The sequence below is a fragment of the Lepisosteus oculatus genome, chromosome 10, assembly GCF_040954835.1.
Source record: "Lepisosteus oculatus isolate fLepOcu1 chromosome 10, fLepOcu1.hap2, whole genome shotgun sequence".
Taxonomy (NCBI): domain Eukaryota; kingdom Metazoa; phylum Chordata; class Actinopteri; order Semionotiformes; family Lepisosteidae; genus Lepisosteus; species Lepisosteus oculatus.
In genome coordinates this window covers 2,779,893-2,800,268 of record NC_090705.1, presented here as the reverse complement: position 1 = coordinate 2,800,268, position 20,376 = coordinate 2,779,893, and the positions used below count along the sequence as shown (strand labels likewise).

At 36.6% G+C, this 20,376-nt stretch overlaps 1 protein-coding gene across 4 annotated transcripts in view; it reads right to left on the bottom strand.

The window, feature by feature from the left end:
• The window catches only part of etv1 (ETS variant transcription factor 1), a 32,026-nt gene extending 11,904 nt beyond the window's left edge, over positions 1-20,122 (bottom strand). Inside the window, exons 1-5 of one of the 4 annotated variants that reach the window (XM_015358180.2) lie at positions 19,961-20,122; positions 19,421-19,571; positions 18,900-18,987; positions 18,524-18,571; positions 12,396-12,449 (exon numbers count right to left, since the gene is read on the bottom strand). In XM_015358180.2, the coding sequence (XP_015213666.1) occupies positions 12,396-12,449; positions 18,524-18,571; positions 18,900-18,987; positions 19,421-19,477 (247 nt within the window). In that variant the 5' untranslated portion in view covers positions 19,478-19,571; positions 19,961-20,122. Of the gene's footprint in view, positions 1-12,395; positions 12,450-17,948; positions 18,324-18,523; positions 18,572-18,899; positions 18,988-19,420; positions 19,572-19,960 lie in introns of those variants that run through there. The other 3 variants (XM_006636034.3, XM_015358182.2, XM_015358183.2) reach the window with 3 other exon arrangements.
• Between the last annotated feature and the right edge of the window lie 254 nt (positions 20,123-20,376).

The window sequence follows — 20,376 nt, the reverse complement described above, 5'->3', positions numbered from 1 at the left end:
CAGCGCACTGAATAACTCATTATCACTGACTGTTTCAAAGCATAATCAACATTTGCATAGAGACACAAACTTCTTACCAGCTCCCGTATGACAGCTATTTTGAGGCATGAATCAGCTGTCATTTCTGTAGCAATGATTCAGAAAGACCTTACTTTAAATCCCATTTATAATACAGACGGATAATGAAAGCCTCATCACGAAATAAAACTCCTGTCTCAGGGCCTGCCAAACTCCAATAAGACCCTAACCTTTTTTTTTTTCTGCAGCTTGCCAATATGGGCACATCAAAAAGCATCACATTAATCTCAGCAATTTTCTTTACCTTCCCACAAGGACCAAGCACATTTAAAAGGCTGTTAAGTACTAAATTATTCCTGATCAAATCCCCATCATCTAGACTCATGATCAACACTAATTAAATTATCTATGCTGAACAAGGCTCCAGCCTGCTGCCTTCAATCTTCGGTATATTTCATTCTGCTAACAACTTCAGCTGCAGCTCAAAAATAAGAGAGACTTGCTGGGGTGCAGGGCTTTTTTTCAGATGACTAATCAGTGGATTATCCTGATGCATGTAAAAGCATATTGCATACAACAACATGCATGGAATAAACTTCACCGTGGTACAGCAACAACATCATATTGCCCTGGTCGCTCTGTTTGCACACCTCTATCATTCCAGCTGCACTTCAATCATTATGGAGGTCTCAGTCAGGTTACACCCTTACTGCACCTGCTGAAGTGACCCAGATTTCTTCTTTCTTTAACTGTTTTTCACAGGTACAAGCCCCCGTTTTCATTTTGCACACAGCTATTACTCTGAAGAGAAGCTTCATACAAATTTAAAGAGAATATTGGCTGCCTCCCCTTTATGCAGCCCATACTGAGAAAGAAAAACTAATGCATTTGGTGAAAATAAAAAACAGGTATTCCTTTTCCGTTTTGAACCTCTTCAGTTAGACAGTAATATTTTTGTTTAATTGTTACCGATACGTATAAATACGAATTTACTCATTTTTCATTTGTTTAATGACTACTCAGGTTGGAATAAATGTTATGAGTTTTGTGGACAAATATAATATTTTTTTTAAGGTCTGTTAAATTTCTAAAAACATTCTCTTGAGTTAAAGGTACTCTTACTTATCAAACACCTGGAGCCTGGTTAGAGGTTATGTTGCAATTATGCAGCTAAGTAACAGCATACATTAGGTCCCACAGCAACTTAGTAATAAATTATAAAGAGGTAATAGTAGCAAAATTAATTTCTGGCCTTCATGGAGAAAAAAAACAGTACAGACCATTGCATTTTTTTCCTCAGTTTTCAAACTACAAACACTTTGCAGGACTAGGAGATAGAGACAAGAACAAAACCCATCAAAGAAAAGCATTGTGGCTGACGGTTTTCACATTAAAATTTAAAGGTCAACCCTCCTTGTCAGCAGCATTCTGCCTGTTTAAAACATCTACAAAGAAATGATAATTGCAAAGATCAGATTGGAATACCAGGAACAGACTAGACCATATATTGCTAAATGAATCTATATTCTTCTGTGAATGACTTGTGGAGATATATATATATACAGTATATTCAAGAATACAGTATTAATATGGGTAAGATTTTTTTTTTTGTAGTGTAGCACAGACGGATCACAGCCTTGGAAACTCACAGGTGTGTTTTTATCATTAATCATGTTTCAGTTAGAGTGGGATTCACAAGAAAGCTGGAACTTCTGAATCATATCTGAAAGATACCAACTGCCCTTTAAAGACGAATGCACTGATCAGGCTGTGACTGGTGCTACTGCCCCTTTAAACTTGCCTTCCCCTAGTAACAACAAAGCCATGCTCTTCATACCTGTCAAGTCCTTAGGATCTATTTCCAGTGTATTTACCCCCCCAGTAACGTACTTCCTTAAACCCATTACTGTAGTATCTCTGCTATCCGATCACAGGCCTTTCATGGAGACATTAATTCATTCCAGTTCTTTACAGTGCCAGAAAATGGAAGTCAATTATGGAATCAGCAATAATGCTGCTCATTCAGGTCTTAACTATCCAGGCCTCAGAGCAAATAAGAGCAGGGATTTTGCACTGCCTCAAAAGCTGCAAACAGGTGTCAATGCTTTTAATTCTATTGCTTTTGTTTTCTCTGCAATCACCACAATGAGGTGGATCATTTTTCCCCAGAATACTTTTTCACGGATTATTTATAATCTGTTTGCTACATCGTTCTTCATGCACAGTGATACTTCAGCTCTCAGGTTTTTGTTTGTAAAGCAGAGAAGAAAGCTGTAATGTGAAACATCTATTAATCCCAACTGAATCCTCATCACCTAGCCAAGAGAAAGGAGCCAATGGAAGTGGATGGTGCTTTGGATGTAACTAGGAGTTTAAAACCCAACCTGACTAAAGAAACACAAAGCACGTGCCAAGAAGATATTTTCACACACCGAAGAGCTACGGTTAAATATTTGAGAGCTTTTATTTTTAAAGTTGTAGAGAGTCTTACATGTATATCTCACTCCCGTCCTGGTACTCGTTTTCATATTGATATTAGTGCGGATTTCAGAGGTAATACTTTCATTAGAAAGAATAGCAAAAAATAATTGAAGCAAATAATCATCTAATGAATACAATTTGATTCATGGGTGTTTTTTCAAAAACCTTTAAACTTACAAAAGCACAGAGTGCTGCACCCAACAGGTCTTGTTGCTCACAGTGTGGAGTCTGGTCTTCACAGAGTAAGGATATCAAACCAGATCTCAGGTTACAAACTGGGCTATACTCCAGTAAGGACAATACTGCAATAATATTATATGTGAATAAAGGGTACCATAAAACCCACCTTCAATTTCACAGAGCTTATCATTCATTTTCACAATATATTTGGTTGCCTAAATGGGAAAAAAATATTTACTGTTAACCTTTTAAAACCTTCAATAACCATTTGATAGCTTCTAGGCTCATTACCTGTCATTTGGGTCAGCTTTCGTACACAGCTGCACTTAAAAAATCAAATCTCTTCAATGAGGACTGCAGTGGCCAGTCACATCATTGCCAGCTGTTTGGCTTGCTAGCTACTGTATAATGGCCCTATTAGCCAACATCAAAGCTCCAGTCGTTAACACTAAACCAGAGTAGCATTTACAAATCAGGAGCCAGCTGGCTAGAGGCAAAGAATTTAAATAAATGCCAATAAAACCCACCCTGCTGCCAAGAAAACAGTAGTGTATTTACACAGCAAAACAGTGGTTTAAAAAGACTGCCAGTACATGTCTCCTGAAATTCGTATCACTCAAGTGCCTTTAATGCACAATTTCAACCTTAAAAGCATGCAGTTTCAACATTGTGTTTTGATGGACACCAGTGAGGTAAGGCATGATTTCCATGAATAGAATGACAGTCAGACTGTTTCATATTGCTTCATATATTTTTAATGACTTAAAAGGGTGAATCAAATATGGTATAAATGCTCTTTATAGATAATATAACATCTCAGAGGCAGAATCCATTTATCCAATGTACGAGAATTGAAGGCACTGACAGAGCCTCTATCTGTGGGTTCACACATGCTCTGGACCTCTCTTCCCTGTGCCAGTCTGTGCTGCGAAATCAATCTGACAACATGACATCTGACACCTCTTTCTTGAAAAGCGGGAACACTGGTAATTGTTTTAAAGAACGAGAACCATTCAGAGCTGAAACCCAAACAGCCCTCTGTGGGATGTGATCTTTACAGGTCATCAATAAAAGGTCAATGCTGAATTTCCTGAGGAGAGGCCTCTGACGGAGTCAAGTGCCACAGTCACGGCATCAACATGACCTCCTTATAAGACTAATTAGGACTTTTAGCACACCAAACGGGTCAAAAATACAATATTACACTAACAATCTTGGAATAAGAACCCAACCGTAAAAGCCCACACAATCTTGTACTAGCATGTAAAGATATTCCTGGATATTTACCGTGTATACAAAAAAGGCCCCCAAGATATTAAACTTAAAGTGGAACTTGTTTGTTAAGGTGTTCCTGTCATTAGCAGCTATATGGCGTTTTCAGCTCAGTTCATGTGACCCTGGGCCTAGATAGAGTAGATAGCTCAGGAGGAATCAGGTTTCCAAACGCCAAGATTAGCTTAGCTGTTACAATATGGCCAAAACAAGAGAAAAAAAAAGTTACAAAGAGAAGCATACTTTCAAAATTACATCTCCCCTTGTGCTTATTGCGATATCAAGAATATGTTTAACCGAGACAGGGAATGTTTTTATCGCAACTGTAATCAACTGGACAGCCTTATTTCAGAAAGGAGGCGTTCCAAATTGATTTCCTGCACTCCTTTCTTGAAACATCAAGCCGTAGCTTCAGTACAAAATAAAATAGCAGCACAACATCGAACAGGGCCGTGCTGTATCTGAAAACACAAAGGAGAAATTGCAGCGAAAGAACACTAGATGAGATTTCGCTGAAGCCCGGTACAGGAAGGTGTACCAGTGAGGACTGAGAAAGAGGTAAACGGAGCTGAGAGGCAGATCAGCAGAGACAAGTAACTTTTAAAGCCTGAAACCCACAGCCAAATTCTGCACTTAAAAAGCAGTCAAACAGATCTGCCTGGAAGAGTTTCAGAGAGAATTTCGATTACATCAACACTTCCGACTGAAAACACACGATCCTTAAAACCACAGCCTGATAATTTTCCATTTAGTTACAATTTGTATGTAAAATAATTGAATTTTATTGCACACGAAACTTAACATTGTTTCACCTAAGATAAAAACAGACGCACTTAGAATGGATCAGGAAATGTCATTATAGATTTTGCTGTACTAGCCTAAGGTATACAAATCAATAGAGAACTTGGTGCTCTTCTGTGGAACAAACACTTTTCAATCCAGAATGTCAAGTGTAAAAACTGTATGTCAGTTCTCAAGACACATCTAGATTGCAGTGATTATGTTTATGATTGATTTTTTTTAAAAAATGGATAAAGCTTTTAAAGAGATATGTATATCTGACATTTCCTGCAATAGTTCTGATCACCTTTATGAAACATACACATATTTCACAGCTTTCCGTAATCTAAGTATTCAATATTTTATTTTAAAACGGTTCATAAATTCTACAGCGATTATTGGAAATACACAAAGGGCAAGAGAAGCAGAATTAAATTATTCAGCTCTTTACAACAGCCAAGGTAAGTATGATAGAAACTACTTTCTTCACACAACACAGTATAAAACTAAGCTTGAAAACATGATAATGAAATTACCAATTTTATTTTAAAAATATATCTCAATTATTTCCTACTACTTACATTAAAATATAAAGGAACCATTTTAAGGGGCAGAGAGAAAAATGTTTGCCCAATCTATCATTTGATTGAATATATAAAATGTAGAATTTGAATCTGCTAGCATGCAATTACAATATCCAGATCATAGTTCTTGGGAAGAAAATAAAAAAAACAAATCTGTGATATCTTATTTTGTTGACAATTTGCGGACTATGAGCAGAATGTTAGTTTAGCATGCAAATACCCATCTCTGAATGCTTGCCTTCACCAGCTATAGTTCTCTGTGCCTTTTACAGATCATCCAAATGTTTTTTTCTGTTCATGTTGAATCACAAATATCACAGAGGCATTAAATCAAAAGATAAGAATGTCTTGATTTTAAAATAGAATGACCATTTGATTTAACTACATGCTTGGCAGAAACAAAATGATATTTTAAAAGAAAAATATTCTCAAATAGCAATAAGTAAAATGAACATATTCAGTGACTTTCTGATGCACATCTTTAAATTAAAGGAAAAGGTAGAAATGAATTCCACACTGACAAAATAGCCCCTTTTTTGCTGCAGAAGAACAGGAGCACACTTAGTATGTCCTACAGGTAAATCAAATGATTGTTTTCTATTCTGTATAATGGTAGTTTGGGAATATTTCTGCAAGACAGATGTGCAAATTGTTAAAAGTGTAAGTTTTAAAAATGAATGTAATTCTGTAAACGGTATCACAGAGGACCTTAGAGAGTGAAATAAGAGCTTGGACGTTCTCACAGATTTGAACAAATGTCCGCCTGTAAAACTCTCTCAGCTCATCCATCCATTGGCAGAAAGCTACACATTCCTGGTAATGGTCAGGGCAACCTGAGGCTCATCTAAACACTGTAAGGTGCTGGGCAGGACCACACCCAGAACAGGACGCCACTCCTTTGCAGGGCACGAACACACGCAGGGATGAATTAAAGACACCAGCTGGTCTAGCAAGCATGTCTCGGGGGAAAGCAGAACACGTGGAGAATATGGAAACTCCACTCAGAAGGTGCCCTAGGCTGAAACTGAACTCAACAGAGCTGAGGCCGCAGTGCTAACCAGAATTCCACCAAGAACGAATTCTTTAAAAAAAAATAGCTTTTCCTGGGATGTTTTCTGTAATTAAAAGACAGTTCGCTAGAAGCGAAAATAGTCTATTGCAATTATAAGGAGATAAGAAATATCATTAACTCGATCCGTGCCACTCTAAAATCTCTGCAGCAGAACTGGACCCTTGCCCAACAGCTGTCAACTGCAGGGCTCCTCTACATCACTGAACAGTGTGATCTTAAACATTAACATCTCTGCTAACACTCGATGCCAAGCTGCTTTAGATGTGGCAGCGTTCACCAGGTGCAGTGTACAGGATGCGGAAAAAGGCAGAACCCCTGGAAATACAAAGGGGGAAAAATGAAACTTTTTGTTCCTAACATTTTGGGAGTAAGCTTAGAAACATATTTTAACTAGATTTTCTAACTACTAACACTTGATAGCAATGAAACATTAAAACATTTTGAGAAGCTGATCAGTTTAAATCAGGACCACTATTTAAACTACTCTGAAACAAATCAAGGTCAAATCTTTCACCATGTAATGGCACTGCTATGTATATCACTATCCTCCACTCCACTACGTCCATTTAAAGACTAGTCTTTATCACTGTTATAATGCTTTTTTTGCCCCATTGTTAACATTACCACAATCCTTTTTAAGTGTTTTAAACAGTTCATTCACAAGAAAAAATAAACAGTTGTAAAAGTGCTGTCAGAAACGCTCAAAGTTTGAGATTTTCTTTAGGGATCAAAAATTATTTCTGTGACGGATTACTTGAAATTACTCACCAGTACTACAGATGCATTCTTTTCACACCCTGCAGGCATCCCAATAACAAAATTCTGATGCAGTTCTGGGATGGTGATTATTTTTTATAAAATGCAGAGGTTTATAAATAAATGCAAAAATTGTAAAGGGAAAATGCGGTGCATGAGTATGAGCAACATGTCAAATGTGCGAACGGCAAGCTGGCTTTGCTTTTATTCATGCAAAGAGAAGCCTCACACTTTCAACATCAGGACTGAGAGGAGCTCTACCCCACCAGTGACCTTGATGAGGCTGTAAAGTACAGACATATTTTTATATTTAAAAAGATACTAACATTAAGGTCAGTTGTTTGTCATTCCTTGTCATAGAATTTATTTTAATTGTTTATCCTTATGTTTTGCTTTCTTTTTCTAGTTTATTAAATGACAAAACTCCAAAAAAACACTTTCTTTGTCTTCTTTGTAATGTACATGTAGCCTTTCATGTACATTCATTCTCAGCTGTTGAAAAAAATAAATCTTTAATTCTGAAGCTTACCAGAATGACCTATGTACTATACATCTATTGACTTCAGTTTCAAGCCCTTTCTTTTGTAAACAGCTAGAGAAGGAAGTGTGTAAAGCTTTTCATGTACTGTAGCTATATTTTAAGAAATAATGAGAAAACATTTCAATAAATATTCTTATGAGACAAATATTAGGAAACAAAGTGTGGATAAAATGGCAATTTTAAAGAGATGTTTCTTACAAGGCCTTCTGTATTGTGTTGCATTCTTAAACGCTTTCACAAAAGGAACATTTACATTAAGCTGTGAAATATGGCCTTAAAGGGTCAAAACTTGTTAAGTCAAGAAAACATTAATGCTGTAATATTTATTTGCTATTGATTAGAAAACAAAGGCTGTTAAAAAAAACACAAAGCATGGCTTTTGTTTTCCTCGACAGAGGTTTTTTTACGCCAGGTGGTTGATCTGTGAAGAGGGTCTTAAGAGCATAGCAGAAAACCATGAAATTGCAAACAGCATAATGGACAAACACAAGCTGTCACTGTTAGACTCCTAAATGATCAACCTTCAGTATACATAGCGGGCTGCATGAGGTTATTGGTACACCTGGTCTGCAAATGCTCATTGGAGCTACAGTAAATAACGCTTGGAGAGCTGCCAAACTGGGAATAATAAGCTATTAACATTTAGTAATATCTCTAATACCATAGTGCAAGATAGATCTTAATTTTGGATACAATATTCATTGATAACGTATGTACCCCTAAAATATTAATGTATATTAATCTATAATATATATATACACACACAAAGGTCTTTCAAACCTCTGTTAAAGAATTTTAATAAAGGTGCCTCACAATGGCTGGAGATTACTGTGGTTCAACTTAAAAAAACAAAACATGCATTTCAGATGCACATCCCACTCTTCAAACACAGTTTGAATCTACAGCAATCCATTGTCCAATGTGCGTCTCAAACTTATAGCTCTCCTGCACACGTTAAACAGCCCTGTCAGACTTCTTCTGCTTTCCTCAGCAGGTCAGCCACACTAGAATGGTAAATCTCCTCAGTTCTTTGCCGTACGGCACCGTCACCAGCGGACCGCAGCTCTCCGTCAGGAGTCGCACCTGTGCAGAACAGCAAACCCGAAAGGTTCCTCAACCCCCCCCGCCTGTGTCGAGTATTTCCTCCGATTTGCACAAAGTGCGTTCAGAGCTGCTGTGTGTTGGGATGCCAGTTCCAGGAGCCCAACTACAGCGCCCTTGCCATCTGTTCCCGTTTCTTCATCCCACTCTCACTTGGCAGCGGCCAACCCTGGTCAGCAGCAAGTCATCAATGAGGGCTCTGTGAAGCAAGCCCTGTCGATTTTAGGTCAGAGGCAAGATCGTTTTAGCGATTTCTGTGGCTGCTATTTTAATGTGCTGCCTTGAAACCAGCAGAAAAGGTTGGAGCAAAAATGGGGCATTTCATTACAAATAACAAATTCGTCCATACGCTGCCCACCTGTTCCCCATGCCTGACCAACCTCTGCTGTAATTCACTGCAACGCTGCAGTATTTACTTGGATCCTGAAATGAACACTGGAATGTGTCATGACTGCTTAGAATTACAATTAGCAGGAGTATTATTTTTCCCTTTCCAGAATCTATTTTGAACGAGTGAATGAGTAGCATTAAACATGTTTTACGAACAACAAATGATACACAAGAAAAAAAAAATATCTTATATTCTTAAAAGGAAGATATCCTTTTTTCTGGTATAATATTTTTTTATTGGCTGAAATGACATAGCACAACATACTGCATTATAGTGAGCTGGAAAGTTTCACTGGATAAAGTGGGGTACTAAATCTGGAGAACTATAAACTCTCACTTCAGTAAAACGTTGTAATTTTAGATCACTGGCCAAAAATCATTTGCAAACATAAGACCCCACTGTGACCCTCCAGTTCCCCTGACACACACACTTGCCTGTTGACATTATGCCCTTAATGTTTGTGGTTTGCCAAGTTCAGAAATTGCAAAATCGTCAGATTAGAACAAGCAAGAAATTAACTAAATTAGGTGCGTGTAAAATCTGAACTTCATACAGGTCTGCCAGTGTTTTATAGTAATTAGGGCGTCATAATATTCAGGTAGCAATAGATTGTTCATAAAATACGATCTCATGAAGTGTCAAAAATAAACATGACTACATACTCCTTAAGCAATGTTCTATAAATGAATAAACCATGACTATTAAAACACTAGGATGTGATAAATTCAACACTCATCTTGAGGATCAGTATACATTTTACTGATGTGAGCCTTTATAAGATTGTCACAGCCTTTTAGTTTTCTTTCACTGTTAAATCATACTGCAAATCACGGCCTTCAAAAACAAAAAGTCAAATCTGAACTAGACGAATGTCATTCTGTCAACACCACATCTAAAAAAAGACAGAGAAAACAACCAAGAATGACCTCAAACTAGCCACACCAGACTAAAAATAAGCTGTCTGTAAACATAGCACTTCTCTTACTCCTCCGACTGTACAGCTGTGAGCACGCCGATCACTCTACAACTTAAAACGCACACCACAAAGAGCGTATGGCACTGTTCTTTAACTCATCCACAGTGACAAAACACGTTTGAATTGGGCCGATCAGATTGAGTGGCATTAAATAAGATAAGACCAGCTTTATTGTCCAGTAGAGGAAAACTTTTATGGACACACTGCTTCTGTACATCTGAATACATCACATCTACTGCACATGCACCACTCGTTAGAGAGGTGTCAGAAATGTTCTCTTTGACATTGAAATCATTTCTCTGAAACTAAATCTACCAGATTCTGGCTTAAGGGAATGGAGCTGGAGGGAAGCCAAAAGTGGAGGGCATTTGTACATTGAGTCAGACAGTGGAGATATTGCAGGCATGCAGCAATATCTCTAACGGTATGTATGTGGATTACATTAACATTTAGTACTGTGTTCAGATGTTGGAGGTACTGTTCACTTGCAAGGAATTAGCAATTATGTACCTTACAAGGAGCGCTAGATATGCATGCCATGGTGGAAAACAACATAGGCAATGCTCATCAACTTTCCTTCACCAGGTGTTAATTTTTTTAAATACCTGTAACTACTGTTGTCATTTAGCAACCATCCAATTCCTATACGCAACTGTTTTTAAGAAATTAGCCCCACTGTCCTGATTTTTGTGAGGGTAATCCTTTATCTTCCCATGATCTCTCGCCGCCTGTATGTAAGTCAGGCTGTCTGCTGGCTGTATTAAATGATCGGCATTCACAGCAATTCAGATTTATAACTAGAAAAACACAACAAGAGACACCGCAAAGGGTAAACAGAGGGGTCCATAAAATACAGCTGAAGGTTTGAGTTCTGCTGGAGAAAGAAACCCCAAGATTTTCATAACTGGGTGTGGCAAAGCTTGCTTTATCTTCAATGTCTTCAGAGCACAGAGTCCGTCCTTCTGAAAAATCCCTGACAATACTGTTTGGCATTTGGCTTTCAAGTGATATATACAGATGTGCATTAATGACACCCAGGAACTTCTCCTCTTATCTTGCATGAGCAGGAAAAATCTTATATAATTTATCTTGTATATGTGGGTACATGGGATCCCCAGCCCTGTGGTTTTAGTAATAGTTTGAAATGATTTAGCTAAGTCTCCCTTAGGATGATAAACAATTTGTACCAATGAATATATTTCCAGTGGAGCCAATTTCCTGTGCAGTAGTGAACTTTCATTAAACCTGAAGGCCCATAATGTATATTATCTTGGAGTCTATTTAAACATTTATTATAAATGCTTATTTAATTAATTAGATGTCAGAACCGTAAGGAAACAAAAACAAAAAGCAGCTACTAATTTCAGTGATGGATTATTTCAGGACTTTCAATTTAACAGTGTTGGGATATGTTTTGCCAAGAATAACTTCAAAGGCTTAAATGTATTCCTGCTTACAGCTTTTATAATAAGGCAAAAGCAGACTGCTACAAGCTAAGAAATCAAAAAGTGCCACTGACAATACTGATCAATGTTAATGTATCAAAAGGATGGAGTTACACACTAATGTTCCATCTGTAAACATAAAAAAAATCTGCATAAGGCAGAAACAGTGATGGAGGCGAATAACACAGAGCCTTATAGGATGCTAATATTGAACTAGGCAATGCAGTATAAAAATATCAATGCAGGTAATCTGTGTATTTCATTGTTACACAATCTGTTTCAGGTTTTAAACACACCAGACAAACTATTTCCCTTGAGCCTCGATTTGTCAACAGATGTTAAAAACAACAGTGTAATGATAAAAAGTTGACTGTCAAGTCATCTGGAAGGTGCAATCATTCAAACTGTGGAATGTGGTACAGCGTCCTGAAAATACCAATAAATGTAATCTATATGTCCAAAACGTTTAATTTACAACCTGGAATATAAAACTATCATACTACAATATTACATGAATAAAATTATCTATCTTACTTCTATCTTACTTACTGAAAGGTGAAGTAGATGTTACACAGTGCATTTTTGTAGAGCACTGATCTAAAATAAGAACACTGCATTCTTCCTGGCACTCAAATCAAAAACTCCAAATATTCCAAATGCCCACAATCATCTCTTCCAATATACATTTTCTACCTTGCCTTCTCACATAAAACTCGACCCTTAAGTTAGCACAGGTAAAAAAGAACAAAATTAAAAAATAATTAAAAAGAGAAAACCCGTTCGGCGACTCGTACTTACAGTTTTCAGCCTGGAAGTCTGGTACAAACTGCTCGTCATTGTCAGGTACTTGAGCTGCACAGAAAAGGGAAAACGATGGAGACATTTTAAGCAAGTGGAATGGACCCAACAAAAACATAGTGTTCTAGTATACTGCATTATGCTGCCAACCTACTGACAATACATTGACAAAGTTAATATTCCCTCATGCCAACAAAGTCCTTCACTTTCTAAATCTCAATTAATACTACATCTAAAAAAACATAGAACGACAATCATCCCTTGAACGAAAAACGCTGATACCTTATTTATGAGACTTATGTCTCAACACATTTTGAATTTGTTAGTTCATGAGAGTGAAACCCTTTCAACTGAAGCGAAAGACATAGGAAAAAAAAATCAAATAGCGTTATTTCCAGTGTGCAAGGAGAGGCATCTTGATGTCCGCAGTCTTGTTGTAGTGGTTTTCTTTTACACAATGTCCTAAGGATGTCTTTTATTTTTAGATAATGATGCGTCTTCAGAAAGAGTAGCATGGAGATAAAAAGATGATCCTAGCAATCTGAATGTAAGGGGTTTTTCATGCCAGGATTAAAGCTTCAACCCTCCAATTAGCCGATACTCTCCATCTCAAGTTAAGGCTTCACAATGAAACATTCTCTTCCCACATAAAGATGACTTTGAAGGGTTAATGCCACAATTCAGCAGTGCTCCGATACTAAATCACAATCATAAATCCTTTACAATTGTCATGTACATTATGAAAAATATAACATATTCTAGGACAAGAAATTCATAAACATTTACTTAACTAACAAAACTGGACCTCCAGCTATTTCTGGATTCCCCTAGGTAAAGATCAAACAGTCCCCAAGTGTAGCGATAGGAGTTTTTGCTGTCCTAAGCCATTAACAAGTTTATTTTTAAGCAGAAAACACTTGTCAAGCCTCATTTTCAGCCATTTTACTGGTAATATGAAATGGTGACTTACAAGTTCAGGCACGCAGAGACTTCTAAATAGTTTATTTAAAAAAGCTATAAAACAAGAAAACAAATCAAAATACTTATTTTAATATAGCAACCAATGTGAGAATGCCATGTTAACAAGATTCTATCTAGTAATTGAACCCCCTAGGACTTGATTTTTTTAGCAGCTATTTCTTAGTTCGATTACCAAGTAGAACAGGGATTTCAGTAATTCTTTTAAAACTATTTTTTAAAGTGTTAAATTAAATCTGAAATTTAACTAAATGTTTTGGATTTCCATTTATATTAATACTCTCTCTCTCTTTGTCTCCTTTGGCTTTTATTTTTAAAATGAGTGTGTTGCAGGTGAAAATTAGTTCAGCATCAATTCGTGTTAATTAAAAATAAATTGTTTGATCTAGGAAAATGTGCAAAAAGAGTGTTGAGCCACAACAGCAGGATCCTGTTTAAGAATTAGTATCTGAGAATAGAATAAAGTTTTAATTTTTCCACGCATTTCTGTCCTCTGCATATCTTACTGAATGCATAAGAACTGGCTTTATCAACACGATTCACAAAGATACAGGTGCAATATATCAAAAGGACATGGAAACACTGCATGTAAAATTCACGATAATTAAATAGTTTATTTCTCCAAATACAAACCAAATATTTTGAGCTAATTTTCAAAGCAACTTAAATAAATGAAATCATCCTTTAACAAGTAATGATCGGGACATAAATTTCATATGTAGGAGGAAATGACAAAATTGTTCTCTACAGCTTAAGTCAAAGAAAATAAACATCTGTTTCCACTGGCATCAGAAAAACAATCTAGTCAGTTTACCAGCAGAAGATCACAACCCCCAATAGAAAGGTCAACCTTTCTAATGACATTTACTGCACAGCATGTGTGAGAGGCTGCAATGGGTAGTGTATTGCAGTGTCATTAATGGAACTAATAAAGAACACAGCCTCCATTCTGTGGAGATCTGATGAAGAAACTGTTTTTCAAAATCCTTAATGTTTTAAGAAAGTACTGTATCTTGGCCATTCTTACACCAGTGCCCATTTCATCTGAAAGCCTTGATACTTTTTCATTTAAAAACTGTGGCTGAGATTATTAAAGTGATATGTACTATTCAAAGCAATAGGCACATTTACTGTTTTCTTTTGTAGAACCCAGTATCAAGAGAACTTTTGGAGTATCCTAATACTGGGCCCAGACTTTCATATAAATCTGCCCATTGTTTCACAGAAATTAGGCTGGCCTGTCAAAATGTGAAGTCAGAGCACACAGTACATTCATGTTTTAATTAGACATTGCTTCATCCACTAAAATTTGGGCTTTGAGGATAAAACAGTAACCCGGAGCCAAACAAGCCAGAAGATGTATGAGTCATTCTTTCTGCCAGTGAATGAGACAGCTGATCAACCTAACAATTCCTAAAGACAGCAGGAGAACTGGAGCTTTGCCTCCATTCACAAAAAAAAAAACATCATGAGGACCAAGAATGGGTTTGGAACGTTACATCCTTTGACTAAAAATGGGCAAAGCAAACTTTCATCATCCTGCAATTTCTCTATACGGAAGTACTACTGTATAAATATCAAGCTAGAACATAAACTTGTTAGATTTAATTATTAGATTGAATTAATAAATTTTTTAGATTTTCGGCAACACCTAATAAATTCCAAGACATTTTAAATGCAATATCAACAAAACTTAAGCAAGCATGTTTAACACATTTCAAGGATCTCCATCATATGCATACGTTCTGGGGAACCTAATTAATGGTTTTAAAAAATATAAAGACTAAAAACCAGCCAAATAAAACTCATTACATATATTTTTTCAAGAGAAAGGAAAGTGTTCCGATGTCTGACTAACCCATCATCTCTTTAATTCATGATGTCGGAAATTCAGTCCATCTAATATAATCTTTTCTCTTAGCTTCAATTACCTGAACTAATAAATCTTAGAAATAGGTAGGTGTTCATTTTTATCTTAATAGACAGGAAGTAATTCATTACATCTGGAATCTCAAATGAAATACTCTACTCATCGATTTAAGCCAGGTAAAATTGTAATTTTTACTGTAATAGTTATATTAACAGATGTGCAGTCATTTGTTTTAAAAAAGCTGAAATACTAAAATATTAAAATTACTAAATTCATTCTTTCAGCGTACTTGCAATATATACTTTAAAGTCTTACCTGATCCATGTTCTATAGACATACTCTCACATATATTTGAAAACATAAAAGAACATTTATATTGCTAGTATTTTTAAAAGGTTTTAAATAAGAGATAAAGGGAGTTTGGTGTTCTAAATTACTGATTTACTTTTTCAAGTAAAGATAGCCAAATAAATATATTTTTTAATCATTTGAGTAAATTACAAAAATAATCTTCACAAATTCCATCTAAAAACCATCTTTCTTTTGAAAGAAATGCAATTAATTTTAAAAACATTGTTAAACAGGAAATGCATGCAGAGTACCTCATTTATATGATTTGTATAAAAAATGAAGGACAGTGCTCAATAATATTAAAGGTTAAGATGACATATTCTTGTTTTTATATTTTAAAAGTGTGGTACTGTTAATCTGAAGAAACAAGCATTGGGTCACTCTGAAATCAGGATCTTACACAAACCCAGGAAATGCATGAGTTCACACCTCATTTCTACACTAAAAGTTCTCACAAAACATACAATTTAACACCCTTTTATGTTTTTTAGTTTTATGAACTGTTCAAAGCAGAGCACATACAGTACGCAAGTGGAAAACTGAAATATATCTGAAATATATCTAATAAATTAGATCATAGAGAGTGCTCTTGTTACATACATTATGTAAAACAAAAAGGATTGCAGTTCTGTTTTACAAGTTGTTTTGCATTCGTTTTCATACCCATCAGGCTTAAATGGTTTGCTAAGCAGTCAAATAGTACTCCACTGCTTTCTAAGATCCTGAGAGATGCAAAAAGCAAACACCATCCTCTTTTCAGCTTTGGTATGAACTGTTATTCTCTGTCAGATTTCAGATGACTGAAAAAAGAAAGGATGATCCAGCTTTCTTGGAGAATGTAACTCAGACTAATTTCATAAACATGTCACTATAAAAAGTAATATTACCATTACAGATGGACGTGTAAACCCAATTACGGGTCCTTATTACATATACACAAGTGTTCCTATTCAATTGCAGTTTTGCTGCTTTTTATTTCATTCATTTATCCACCGTTAGAGAACTGTTTATTCCCGGGAAATGTGGAGGCACCAGAAACCCCATTCCATAAGGATGGGGCTCAAGGCAGGAATAACCCGCTTCACAAAATTTCAAACGCTTAAAAAAATGGATTTTGATTAAATGCGGAATTCGCAAAGTCAAATGAATGAACACAACTGAACAAATACACATTCTTGTGGATATATATATAAACTGCTTTGCAATATTGAATTTTAAGAGCTGTTCTTGAAATTAAAAATAAAACTGAAACTAATACCACTGCTTAAAATTCTCCATTCCTCTAAATTTGGCAACCTTCAGTAAATTCAGTGTCCTACCCACATAAATACAGAAATAAAAATCGTGCCATCCAGTTCTTAAGTTATTTCTCCTTTGTTCGCTTCATGAAATTATCAATCTGACATTTACATATATTTTTAATTACCATAACATCATGTAGGAGAGGAAATAAAAATACCCACTCCAACAATAATCACAGACAAACATCACATTATAATTTGTCATTGGTAGATCAATGAAAACAGAACTTATATTGACCGTGAAGAAAGCAGCGAACACAGAGATCACAGTATGTGTGCGAGTCATTTTGCTTTTTTAAAAACCATGACCCCAAAGATTTCTGTACCCAGTTATTTAAGACTAAGCATGAGCGAGACCAAAGCTGTTCTAAAATCCTGATTTAAATGGGACAGGAGTGGTAAAAAGAAAATCTTGGGAAAACATGTGGAAGACATCAGTACTTTAAATCTCTAACTCTATATAACATCAACTAAGAACTGCATTACCGAACATTTAAAGTAAATGGCACAATATAGCCATAAAAAAGTTTCACCACAAATGTCAAGATTAATAGCGAAACAATTAAAATATTTCACTGAGCCTTTCTTAACTTTTGCATGCAATATCTGCAATTTCAAAGTAAAACCCATCTGCTCATGAATACAAGAAGAGAAATCTTTCCCAACAGTTTTAGGCGGAAGACAGGTTTTTACACTGCAGTGATCTAGGACAGGGTAGATCTGTTATCGTTGCACTGTGTTGTTACTACGCTTTGTGTTCCGATATCGCCACAGAATCGGACACCAGCGAGGAAAGCAAAACTAAAAAGCTTGTAGGCATTTCATTTGTACTTAGCCATGCACACATTTACTTACTAGCTGTCCGATTGCTGCATCCTGAAGCTGACAAAAATGCCAGACTAACATGCCTACAAAATATCTAAAGGAGCTCTTGCACATACCCGTTGCCAGTGCTAACCAAGGAATCATCCAGGAGCACAAAAAAAGTTTGAAAACAGTACACTAACATGAAGAAACCAAAACCAACAAATAGAAAACTGAAGAAGTACCAACCTAAACTTCTGTGTTGCAAACAAGGTGGGTAAAAGACACTGCCACTTAAATCCTGAAGCATCACGTCCCGATGAGCACACAAAGGCTATTTTTTGCCATCAGAAAAAAAAATCAAGGCGATGGATCATTAAAGTCTTTTTTTTTTTTGGCGTTGTGCACCTTAAAATATATCCAGATTAATGTTAACAGTAATAATTGAAGCCGTACACTGTCAACACACTGGAGCTGGTCAAAACCAGTGGAAGAGAGAACTGAGAGATGGAGACTTGGTACATTAGTTCTTGCCAAAAGCAGATGTGATTCTGAGCTGCAAGCAATTTCTCCTGGTAATTTGTGATGACACTGGGAAGAGCTACTTCAGAATCCCCAAAGACCAGCTCGTCTGAGGTTCTAATGTATGCATGACACATGAGGTGGCTCTTTTAGAGCTCAATTAATTGGCCTGCACATCAAGAAGGTAACTTCAGGCAATTTCTGCTTTTTTTTTTTCCCTTCTGTTTGTCTTTCTCTCCCCCTCTCTCACTTGCACTAAACTAAGCAAGCTTTCTACAAGAACTGAAAAAGAAAATGCCTACCTTCAGCAAGCCAAGTCTCCTGTAGCTGGCTAAGATCCTGAAAGAGCTCTAAAAGAAGCAGAACGAAACGGGAAATGTTCAAAATCCCTTGCCATTTTGGGTTTTTTTCTCCAAAAAAATAGATTCCAAATAACACACTTCTTCATTTTAGGAGAAAGCACCAGCCATAAAGCATCCCAGGCAATGCACTAATTAAACTGCATTTCTAATAGGAAAGTAATTTTCTGAAACGTAGCTTTACAGCCGAGTGTTTTTTTTTTAGATTTTTAAGCAACTAGTTTGTTGAAGAATCCAGGTAATCACAAACAAATTGAATTTCGCAAGATGTTAAGCCGTGAAATGAACTTTTTCTTTCTTTCTTTTCCCCCAAGCTCACCTTCTGAGTCATGAGCCAGGTCTGTGTTAATGAATTTCCTTTTTCTATCATTTACAGGTCTCTCGTTACATTTCCTCCCCTGTGTGTTCTAGTAAAGAAAGGGTAAAAAAAATCAATTTCTGTTAAAGAACACCTTTTTATCAGGCTCTATATTAACTGAAGAAAACAAGTGCAAAACAGAATTCTTCACACTACCGTACGTATTGCGGCTTGTATATTATTGACTCCTACACTTTCTACAGCACAGTATCCCATTTTAAACGGGCAACTGGAAATTATTTCTACACACATGCAGTGTTTTAGTCTCCTCTCGCCGTCTATGAAAGGAACGCCTGACACTAATTATTAATATAATTATTAGGCCTAATAATAAAAAGAAACTCAGGCTCTGAATGCGCCTCCTGACGTGAAACGGTTAAAAATAACTCCTGCTAATCCTCACAAAGGTACTTGGAATCAGGTGGTTTCCTATCTGCCTGGATGGAAGTTATTAGCTAACTTTTTTTTTCTTGCTCACTCACGTTTGTAATCATGTAAGGCACTTGCTGATCGTAAAATCCATCCATTCTGCAGCTCATCAGCCGGTACCAGTGAGCTGGTTTATTTTGTCAGCATTTAGCTGGAGATTTCCACAGGGTCTGGAGTCCGATCAACCTAAAGGAAACAAGATGGCTTTAAAAAAAAAGAACAAAAAAAACATGAATGAACCGCCCGAACTTGCATAGCTAATTAGCCTAGAGCAGTTCCATTCATAAAAATATATCTCCAGACTACCGCCCTAACCTGGCGTGCAAATATGCAGCACAAGGGTTTTAAATGTAAAAGCAAAGCACGATGTTTTGCACTCGACATTTTTAGTCCTTGCACCTATAAAGTACACAGCACGCTTACTTTGCAGCGCCGACCTGCTTTTAAACGTGTGCTAAATGCGATGATGGCGATCAACATGTTTTTCTTCTCACGTAGCGGAACTACAGCCTTTTAAATATATATATATTTTCCAGGCAAAACTCCTGCGGCGTTCACGGGGAAACTTAAGAAGTTAAAGGGGGGAAACTCACCAAAGTAGCCTGCACGTCATTCACCCATTCGATTCCCGGAGAATGTAATTATAAAACGTGAATTTGTGCAGTAGTTCACCTCAAAGCTCAAAGCTCAGTGATTGAGCTCAGTTCAATGGTTTTTCCTTCGTTTCTCCTCCAGGGGCCTCCAACCCAAACTGTGCATCTCTGTCTCCCATTGGCTGTCCGTCTCTTTCACAGGATCAGATTTCTGACTGTCAATCACAAAACCTGCCTGCGTGAGATTAAGTCTCAGAAATACATTTCCATACAACGTAGTCCGAGGTTATAGACTTTTATCCAATGTTAGGTCTGCTCTTGACGTGTGTTAAAAGTGCTACGTACATACTAAAAAAAAAACAATTCTATGTTTACAATAACAGCTCCATAACATCACTTTGCAAACTGCTTTTTAG